Source organism: Grammomys surdaster, unplaced genomic scaffold, assembly GCF_004785775.1.
Source record: "Grammomys surdaster isolate TR1022 unplaced genomic scaffold, NIH_TR_1.0 137, whole genome shotgun sequence".
NCBI lineage: Eukaryota > Metazoa > Chordata > Mammalia > Rodentia > Muridae > Grammomys > Grammomys surdaster.
The window spans coordinates 13,248,615-13,259,329 of record NW_021604595.1 but is presented as its reverse complement, the minus strand read 5'-3'; the positions used below and the strand labels follow the sequence as shown (position 1 = coordinate 13,259,329).

At 49.0% G+C, this 10,715-nt stretch overlaps 1 protein-coding gene across 1 annotated transcript; it reads right to left on the bottom strand.

Moving 5' to 3' along the window:
- Nucleotides 1–1,755: 1,755 nt before the first annotated feature.
- Nrn1 (neuritin 1) lies at nt 1,756–10,449 on the bottom strand. Its single transcript, XM_028763242.1, has 3 exons — nt 10,208–10,449; nt 6,087–6,231; nt 1,756–2,969 (listed from the first exon to the last, which is right to left on the bottom strand). The coding sequence occupies exons 1-3, from the start codon at nt 10,260–10,262 to the stop codon at nt 2,741–2,743; spliced, it is 429 nt and encodes a 142-aa protein (XP_028619075.1). The 5' UTR covers nt 10,263–10,449; the 3' UTR covers nt 1,756–2,740.
- Between the last annotated feature and the right edge of the window lie 266 nt (nt 10,450–10,715).

Below are 10,715 nucleotides of genomic sequence, written 5' to 3'. Positions count from 1 at the left end.
TTCTGAGGGAACCCCTTGGAGTAAGAACGAGAGAGGCTACAGTGCCGGGGGAGTCTTGCATCCAAAGGAGTTCCACCGGAGAGCAGTTGGAACCTTGCTCTGAGCAAGGGGTTCCAGAGAAGGAACCCTGTGTGTGAACAAATCAGATCGCGCCATCCCGCCCCCTGGTCCCTTCTGTCTCCTCCCACAGCGTCGCTTACTTGAGTCTTCTAGGAGGTGGATCAAGTGGGAAGCTCGCAACGGGGAGGGGTGGGAGGAGTACTGAGAGGGAAGGAGCGGCTCCAGTCCGCCTTTCCTCCGAAGCCGGCAGAGAACGCGGTGCAGGCTTCATTTCCAAAAGCTAGGAGCTTGTAGGCACAGGATAGTCTCTAATTCGCAAAGTATTATGGAAAAAAAAAACAGAAACAAAACAACAACAAAAAACAGAATCGGAAGAGACCCTTTTTTCTCTTTGCTTATACACTCGCCCCATTGAAAAGACTGATATATTTGAGATAAGCTTAGATGTTTTCATTTTTTTTTAATGCTAGTCATTGTGCTTTGGTTGGTCATCTGAATACTTAGGCTTCTTGAAAATACCATCGGAATGAAATGAACAAAACCCAAGGTTTTCCAAAATAATGAGCGACCCGGAGCGGGCGAGCACCCTTGCCCTGGCAACAAGATCTCTTTTGGTTTGGGCTGAGATCCAGCTCCAACGAGGAGGAGGGGTTGGGGGCGGGTAGCGGGTGGAACAGTTCCCTAGAGTGGCCCCGCGCGGCGCGTGCGTGAACCAGAGCCGGTAATGTATGCTGCCATTAAGAATCCATGCAGCTTCCAGCGCTTGGGGCGCAAGGACGCATGTGTTGCTGGAATTCAATCCGTGGGGGGAATGCAGATTGGGCTGCGACCCACTGGGTTTGATTTATGAACGGTTACACTAGCGATTGTTTACACATTGCATTTCAGAGTCCTGGCACACCCACCCCGCCGCGGGCGGCGGGCTGCTGGGTGTGGGAGCCTGCTTCAGCTCCGGGATCAGCCTTCATCCTTCTTCTGCCCCTCCACATACCCTGGGGAGCACCCACAAACTCCCTCCCAGCGCTACCTTCAGTGAAATCTGATTTTGATTTCAATGAACCCAAGAGCTCATGTGTAGTTCTCCGTCCCCCATATCTTGACTGTAGACCCAGGAAGGACCTGGGTCTCGACTGCGGCTATTTACTTATTTGTAAGGCCATGCGGAGCCTATAAATAGGAAAGGGGGAGGCAGCTCGACTGGCAGATCAATAGGGCCCCGTCTCCTCGCCATTTCAGTTGTGCTGTCTTATTAATTATGAAAGGATTCGCCCGATCCTCGCCTCTCTGCCCCTCTGCGGAGCCCTTAATGGCGGTTCTTTCGCATGCTGCCTCTAGTTACCACAGAGGAAGCTGCGTGTGCCTCTCAGGGCCCAGCCCTCAGGAACAGTGGTTAGAGCTCAGGCCCACCTGGGGCCCGGGCAGCCGGTTGACCACCGGCGTTGCATCTGTATGTGCAAGACTGGTCCTCCAGTGTACATAGTAAAGGCCTTACTCTTAATTTGAAAACGACTTCCCCATTTTTCCCTCAAGTATAAGCGGAATCTGGGAGACATGGCCAAGGGTCCTAACTAATTAGAGTCCTCATGAAGTCAGCGGGTCATCCAGACAGTTGGTGAGCAGGTGAATTTATCACCCGACACCGTGCGTTCCCCAAGACTTCTGGAATCTCGGCGGAGGAAACAAAACGACACTCCATTTCAAACAATAACTTTTATTTTATACTTCTCTATACTTTGTAGCAAATTTTTGCTGAATTTAATTTATAATAAACTTTTTAAATTACATCTCTCTCTTTTTTTAAAATCAAGGCTCTTTTATGTCAAAATCTTTTATTTTTAAATTCTATTTTAGATTTAACATTGATTACCCCCTTGTGATCTATTCCGTTGGATATTCAGGTATTACTGTATGTGTAACAGCTAAAACAAGAGAGAGGAGGGAACATAAAGGCAGTGGACCTGAAGGAGGCATCGACAATAGCAGGTGAAACCGGCCCCTCATGACCAATCGCAGCATCTCTTCTGACAACCTGTCCCACTATACCCAACCTCTTTCTCTCTCCCTCTCTTATCCTTAAAAGATGCAAAGCCCACACTCTTGTGTTTTCGCTTTTCTGGAGGAGAAATGTGCAGTGGAAATGATCAAAACAAGGTACTGTGGAAGAAAGACGTGAGCGTGATTATTCACCAGATGCTTTCCACGCGGACACCACTCCTGAACTCATTCCCCTGGCCTTCTCCTCTCCTCGCTTTCCCGTTGGGAGGAGCCCATCATTTTTCATGTTATCAACATGATTAATATAGTAGGTGGCCGAGGGCCATTCCTGAGATTCTTTTGCCAAAAAATAAAATTAAAAAAAATGAAAAATGGGGTGAGTTTGCCGTTTTCTTATTTTGTGTGTGTGTGTGTGTGTGTGTGAAGACGGACTAAAGGTGAGGTCCGATTTTGGCTGTGCTTGCTTGCTCACTGATCGGCAACATTTGGCAAATTAAAACACAAGGAACCAAATAAAATTTAAAAAAAAGAGAGAAACAGGATTTCCCACAATCCCATATGAGTGTTTTCAACATCACAGAGAATCACAACGTCCTCAGAGAACGAATGGCTCTTCCTCTCGATTTCCGGGAGCATGGAGTGAGTGTGGGTGGGTGAGCGGAGGGGGGTGGACCTGGTCCCGCGCTCAGAAGGAAAGCCAGGTCGCTAAAGCTGCCGAGAGAGACACCAGGAGCACGGAAAGCGCCGGGAGCAGGGACCCCGCCGCCCCGTTGCCGCTGCCGCAGAGTTCGAATAAGCTGCCTTGGATGTTGAGGTTTTTCGAATCTTTTCTCAGTTTATCCCACAAATCTTTCGCCCCTTCCTGGCAATCCGTAAGAGCTGTGACCGTGCAGCTGTGGAAATCCTCCCAGTATCTGGCGAGGAACAGAACAAAACAGTAGGATCACTTTAGGGGCAGGAGGACTCTAGGACTGTGCCCTGGGTGACTGCGTCCTCTCTAACCTTTCTGGGTGTCTTCTCCCCACTCGCCCCCCCACACCCTTGTTCCCAGAGACCTGTTCTGAACTGAGTAACGCCCTGCCTGATCTTTGGCCCATCCCAGAAACCCGGTCCCAGGGTATGTGAGCCTCTCTTTTCCTGGTCTGATTTTCCTAGTCCGGTGCCAAGAGGGGACCTGACAGCCAGGAGCGGGGTCGCACCCGCTTCGTGGCGCTGGCACCATGGCCTGCGCCAACAGATTGCTCACCCTCCTCCGGGAAAGCTAAGAAAACAGCACTAAGCCTTGCAAGCTGCGGCCCATTAATGCCTCTTAGCTCGCAAGATGGGCGACTTGCTCTGAGCCAGGCCCTCCCCCTCCTGGCTTCTCACATTCTCCTCCCCCTCGCCCCTTCTGTTTCCCTCCTCTGTTCGCCGCGGTCCTCTCGCCTTCGCCCTGCTTCTCTCCCTCCTCCCAGCCCCCACACCTTCCTTTTGTTTCCAGTTTCTCTTCACTCTCCTCCCCCCTTTTCTTTTCCCCAACCCTCCGTTTTCCTCTTTTCTTTTCCGCGTTTCTCCCACTTGTTTCGGGTCGTCCGAGGCCATCCCGCCTTTCAACAGTCCCAGTGCTCCAAAGGCGTCGGGAGCCCCCGCCTGCTCGCCTCTCCTCTCCGTTCCCTCGGTCGGTGAGTGTTAAGTGCTTGGGCAGCTGAGCGGGCTCTTGAGCCTCTTTCTGCTCTCGCAACCCCCTGTGCTCTGGTCTGCCAGCTGGATGCTCCCTCTAACTTCCTCTCTAGCCTTCTTCATAGGGTTGAAACCCAGGAGCTTAGCTCCTACCTCCTCCAGGTTGTGGCACCCACTTCTCTGGAATGGGCAAGTTCCTATGCAGTTCCCCCGGGTCAGGGCTTGAGATCCCCTACCTCTGGTCAGTTCCCGAACCAACTCAAGTAACTCAGCTTCCCCGCATCCCCGCACCCCCCCACACACACCCCTCCGCTCAGATTCAGCCCCGCCCCCACAACCTTCATCCAACCTTTTATTTTTTTCCGTCCTTTCTTTTTTTCTTATTGTCCCCCTTTCTTCTGGAAACCCAAAATAGATTCTGAAACTAAATATAATCCCAAGGCGTGATCGATTCCTAAGGTGCTGTCTCCTTTTGGAGCTGGGTCGATCTGCGCGTCTGGTAACTTAGGTCTGGTTTCCATTGCGCCCGGACCCTGAGCTCCAGATGAGCAGCCACTCTTAGCAGTGTGGGTGATTTTTTGTTCCTTTGTTTGTTTTGTTCTGTTTTTGTTGTTTCTCAGCCCTTTCCCTTTGTTGTTGTTGTTGTTCATGTAAGCTTGTTGAAGGCAAGCTTAGACTTTGCTTCCACTCCTAACCTGGCTTCTGGCCCAAAGCGAGTTATAAACGTTGGAACTTGGGCTGCCGTCTAGTGACTTTCTCCATTCTCTGAGTTATTAGGCCTCGGGGACCTGGGCACAAGACTTTCCATTTCCACAATTTATAACAAATACCAACATTTACAGACCCTGCAAGTCCCAAGGGACAACTCCTCTGCAGAACTCCAAAGTATATCGCACCTGGGAAGCCAAGGACACACAAACTACTCCTTTCTTTAGATAGCCCAGATAGGAACAGAGTGCTTTTGAAATTGGGGTACAAAGAGCAAGTATCTTCCCTGGGTTTGGAAGGGCGAACTTCACTCACTTGCTGAGCGTTAACTCAGTGAGGTCTGGATCCAGCTGCCTGCAACCTCAGGGACCCTAACCGTATCTTGTCTGTTTTCCAGGACCTTAGTCTTGCAGGTTCTGGGGTTATGGAAACCTGTTCTGCCTTGTGGGCTCATTCTTATCGGATGTTTGAAATTAAATACTCCCCACAACCCTGTTTTATTATAGCAAAATACCAGTCACTTACTAATTGAAGTTTCTAGTAGGTACTGAGATGTTTAGGAAAGTTTATAGCAAGATGGACAACCAACCCCCCCCAATCTGATCATAACTTAAATGAATACCCTTCTTCCTTATTTAGGAAGAGAGGAGCCACCCATGCATAAAGCATGACATGGAAAATGGACACTTCAACCTCTGTGAACAAAGAATCCTTCTTGCTTCGGTTTTATTGGAAGGGCATTTTGTGGGGATGGTTGAATACAACTGGTTTAATTTTCCCCCCTCAAAGGGAAAAGAAGATGTATGTTGCAGGCGATGGGAGCACATCTAAGACCTGCAGCAGCTAGGATGTGGAGGTCCACTGCAGTGGGTGCTTTCCTGGACACCTCGCCTACTGCCAGCTGCGGGTGTTCTAGTCCACTCCTGAGAAAACACCACCCAGCCTGTCTTCTCTCCAGGGTTGGTAGCTGCCCCTGTCTGAGGAGGTAGTAGATATGGGAAGGGGAGGGGTGGTGAGAGCAAGGAGGTTGGCTACTCAGAACCTGGGAATGGGCTAGCAAAGCCTTGGCAAAGCCTGCCAAGCCCCCAAGTCACTGACACAGAATGTGGTCTCAGACTTTCTCCATAAAACAGGAAGACCCTTACGCCCTGCATTTGTGGCATCTATTTTCATATGTTGTGGAGGGGCTTTTGCATTTAAGTAAATCTAGTATGACCCCAATTCTCCTTAAACTAGAATCAACTGTTCAAGAGTACTTGACAGGCTGCCCACTCACAAGAAGAAAGATTGGGGATTATCTCAAAGGAAAGATTTTTGTGGAGCAAGAACCTGCCAAACTGCCACTCTGACACTTGCCCGGGTCCACACCTTTTGGGTGTAGGCCTGTAAGGATGGAAAGCTTAGGCTAGTGGAAGATATCCCTTTCTTAGCTCACCTCAGGCCACGGAGTCCCCTTAGACAGTGCAGACTGGAAACCAGGGAAGAGAGCTGGAGGGCAGCCTTGGCCAGCAGGCAAGAAAAGGCACAGATCTGGGCCAGCATAATGTTGAGCAAACTGGAGTGGGGGTGGGGACGAGGACAGAAGATGAGGGTGGGGAGTGGCATGTACTCTGACCTCAGCAGAACCAGCAGAAGGGAAACCCAGGGTCAGAGAGGACACTTACGTGCACACGGTCTTGATGTTCGTCTTGTCGTCCAGGCCCTGCGGGTAGTTGGCCATGCTGTCGCCCAGCTTGAGCAAACAGTCTGAAAAGCCCTTAAAGACTGCATCGCACTTGCCGGCTGCTCTCACGGCCTGCACCAGGTAAGCTGTGGGGAGGAGGGACACCAGTAAGCACCACGGCCACTCTGCCCCACCACTGACCCTAAAGCCCCTTGAGGTGGTCTCTTTTTATGATCCAGCACTGTGGCCCAGGAATGACCTATTTGCGTTCAGTCCACCTCTGGTGCAGACGGAGGGATCCGAGCGTGGGTGGGTGAAGAGGGATAGCAGGGAGGTGAGTCCATTTATGTTCTCCAGCCCGCTCCCAACTGCGCTCCGTTTCTTTTTCTGTTTTCCTCGCCCCCTCTTCTCACCTCCCTCATCTCCTTTATTACTCTTTTTTTTCCTCACTCCCTCCTTGTTTCTCAACACTTCCTCCAGCAAAACCCTGTCACGTCTCGCAGTGCAGTCTTCCATTTTTGTGGTGACAGAGGAGGTCTGAGAAACAGTGTGCTGGGGACTAAAACAGGCCGGGGGAAGGTGGGGAGGCCGGGGTTACACAGCAGAACCAAGCGCCACACCCCCAGAAGAGCTGTCGGGTGCCCGGATCTTTGCAGGCACTCAACAAATAATTGTTGAATGAATGAATAAATGAATGAATGAATGAATGAATGGTCTTTGGAAGACAACGGCTAAGGGAACGTGATATTATTATTATTATTATTATTATTATTATTATATACTGATTGCTCAGGATGGAATCTCTTGTTTGTGAAACTCTTATGTAAATACTTCCTCTGCACCTCTAAAGAAGGACAATAAATGTACAGGGGCCTAGCTGGGGTGAGGATTGGTCTCAGTAGCCGTGTGTGTGTGTGTGTGTGTGTGTGTGTGTGTGTGTCCCCGCGCGTGCGCGCACCCTGTTTTCTCTTTGCTTCTCTGCATCTCTCACCTTTGCACACCCCCTTTATATCTCTGAAAACAGCTAGATCAGACCTCTCCTCTCAAGGTTGCAGCCAGGCTACTAGGGGCCCAGCAAGCTGCGGCCTAGGGTTCTGGCTCCGACTGGGGTGGGGGTGGGGGTGGGGGTGGGGGTTGGAGTAGGTAGAAGCTGCGGCGGAGGCAGTGGGGAGAGAAGAAAGAATTTCAGGGCACACTAAGGTCCTAGCTCATATCCTCAAGCCAACCAAACTTGGAGGCGGTGAATTTAAGAGCTGCTAGGTTCCGGGCAGGCCAGCGCAGCTCAAACCCCATTTCTTCCCATCTGGTGGCTCACAAACACCCAGGGTACCCGAAGGGTTAGAGAGAGGCGCAGATCTCCGCTGTAAAGGCGGGGAAGGGGAAAGGGTGAATTCTAGAATGAAAATGGGCAGTGGGCTCTAGGGGGTCCGAGCAAGGGCCTCTTCTGCCTCCCTCCCGGTGTGAAAACTTCCGGAAGGATTGATCACCTAGCATCCTCAGTCTCAGTCAGCTAGCTACCTGTCCCTGAACATAAAGCTACTGCAGACTCGAGGGAAGGTGACCCAGTCAGCCGCAGCCAGCCAAGAGCAGCGCTTGGCAGATTGCAGCAGGAAGAGCTAGGCGGGACTAGTGCTTTCTAATCCGGAACGGGAAGCTCTGCGGAAGGGAGCGAGGTTAACTTCCACCTCAGCTGGGGCAAACACACAACCTTCCATAGACCTAGACTCTCCTTCACGCCGATTTTTAAAAACACTTGGCACTATAATAAAAGCAAACTTTAAACACTGACATTGTGTCTTATGAATAAATAAATCGTTGTTCTACTGTAGCTCGGTCACGATGAAAGAAATCCCATTTAGCTTCCTCTATAATGTATGTCACAAACATGCTTTTGAAAAAAGGAAACAAAATGCAACCTCTCTGGCCGCTGGCCCTTCCTCACTCATTGCTCTCCCCCACCCCCTGTGTCCAATTTTAAAAGAAGGGTTGGGGCTTTCTGGAGGCGGGAAGCCTTTCTGTCATTTTATTTTTTTCCAGACATTGCTGGAACAGACCCTGCAGGGCGCATGTGTGTGAGCGTGTGTAAAATATGAATTCAGGAACATTTCTGTGTCTCGAAATTGTGGCTTCTAGATATCTAGCTTGAACTGGAAAGCCGGAAGCAGTGCGCGGGACAGAGGTTGCAGGCACAAGCCTATGCGCACATCGGTCGAGTTCCCAGTTCCTCCTGAACCCGGTTTTTGTAACCCCCAGGCAAGCAGCTGACCTGTCTCCTCTACATCCCTATCCAGTGCGGTTTCCATTTGCTCATTCATTTCTTGGACCTCTCTCATTCATTCCAAACTTCCTCATTCGTTCTCCATCCTCTACTTCTCCGCCCCTTCCCAACCCCCACGCTTCTTGCCAAATGTCAGTAATTTGGGACAGCGTCTATCCATGAATTAATAAAGACCGAGGCTCTGATGCAAATAAAAAGATAGATAGATAGATAGATAGATAGATAGATAAAATGTAGACATTTGGGAACATACACATTTTAATTCAACTATGAAAATTTTGGTCATTTTCAGGCTGAGGTTAATCAAATGCATCTCTCCCGCAATCACTGTTTCATTATTTTCTCTTCTTATCTACTAGGAAAACAGAGTCCCCCAACATCGTCCAAGTGAAGCCCTAATCTTAAAACATTAGCTGTTTCTTAATCTATGAACATTGGTCATCTAACTGCAAAATGCCACACTCACTTATTTCTAACACTTAAAGAATTTGCTGCCCTTGGGATCCACGTCCTATGATGGTTGCAGCTCTTTGAACTAATGTCAAAGGCACAAAACCACCAGATACAAAGCATTAAGTCATTTCCTAAAATTAAAGGAAAAGCCAACATCCCAGTGCATGCTCCTTGCTTTGCAAAATCCCAGTTTCTGCAAAACAATAAACAAATAAACAATCAAAAAATCCCCCAAAGCAAATTCTTAAGATCATGTCAAATGCATATGGATCCCGATGGAAAGAATCAGTTTTAATGTTCTGAGAATCCCAATTTCTCTACATTTCTTATGAAGAAAAAAAAATACTAAGTATTCTTTCTCTTGTCCCACACAAATTCCCTGACGCACCCCTGAAATGCTACAAGGATTTGTCTGTAAAGAATGCTATATCCTGGAGCGATAACAGTTTTCTCCATCTCCAGAATAACCACTGGAGACTTTCTATTTTTTCCCCTTTTGTCTATTCTATTAATAAGCTGCCTTACTTTCACCTTTCAGTTACACTAATTAATGTTTCCATCCAGTATCAGATAAGCGGATTCACTAGTACTTAAAACATTTGCATTTTTGGATGGAAAAATATGAACTTTAAAAAAGCTTCCCACCAGTGTAGCTGAGACTTGACATTCCTTAACATAAAATGGGGGACTAAATCAACCCATCCATAACCCGCCGCAAACAAAAATAACAAACACACAAAAAGACATATTGCAAACACGTTAAACCACTTTCCTGTATAAAAATAATAGAGATGCTAATCTGTAAAATCACAGTCACACATGAGCCCTAAAAAGTATATCAGTGCATATTTGGTTGATTTATCCTTCTCGGAGTAGTCTGCGGTGCCCAGAGCAAACGCTGCAGCTAGGATATAGGGGGAGGGGCGGGGGAAGGACAAAGTTCTAAATGCTGCAGTTTGAGGGCAGCCTTAGAATATCTTTGCTTTCTGCATATAAACTTTTCAGCCCTAGCTGCCTAAGCATCTTATTCCTGCCTTCACCTTTCGACCCCTCAAGATAGTATCTTGCAGTATAACAGAGGACAAATGCTATGAGCGCTCAGATCCTGTTTAACCCCAAAGAGGGAGAAAAAAAAAATGGATGTGCGCTTTGGAGAAAAAGGGGAAAACCCCCTTGGAAACAGCCGGCCAAACACACTTCCCTGCAGAAGAAATCTTTCTTTAGGAAAACCCAACCAGGACTCCAGAGTCCCCAAAAGCTAATGCCCGGACCCCGGGTGTCTGCAGGGTTTTCTGCAACCAGAGGCGGACGCCGGCCAGCAAGTCCCCTTAAGCGCTTCTGGGGCAGGCATTCTCCGGCCGCCTATCAAGCCCTACCAGGCGGCCACTTACCTATTTGCACCGCGAGGATCAGTGAAATATATCTGCCGTTCAACTTAAGTCCCATCCTACGTTTAGTCAAACCATTTGCGACCGCAGACCTTTAAATAGTTAGTTTAGAGAACGCGGGGGAAAGCTGAAAAATAGGCATTGCCAACAAGTTCCGGGAGCGACAGAGACTTTATGCACTGGGAAGGCAGAGGGAGGAGAGAAAGAGAGGGAGCGAGGAAGAGACAGAAAGAGAGCGAGAGAGTGAGAGGCTTGGGGGGGGGGGAGAGCTGGGAATGGTTCACTCCATTAGGAGGGGGCGGAGGAAGTACAGCCTCACGCCCACGAGCAGGCCTGACGTGGGGGATGACACGGATTGATTTTTTTTTTAATATAGACACCTTGGTAGAGAATCACCATTTATAGTCATAAGACTCTGGAATTAATCAGATATCTCCAATTAATGTGCGATCTTAACGAAATCTCGCCTCTCGGGGTGACCGCTTCTCATCCCGGTGGCCACCCCCGCCTC

Coding starts and splice junctions, on each gene's coding strand:
- Nrn1 (XM_028763242.1), bottom strand. CDS start 10,262: ATGGGACTTAAGTTGAACGGCAGATATATTTCACTGATCCTCGCGGTG. Junction 6,232..10,207: donor GATCCTCGCGGTGCAAATAG/GTAAGTGGCCGC, acceptor TCCTCCCCACAG/CTTACCTGGTGCAGGCCGTG. Junction 2,970..6,086: donor AACATCAAGACCGTGTGCAC/GTAAGTGTCCTC, acceptor GTTCCTCGCCAG/ATACTGGGAGGATTTCCACA.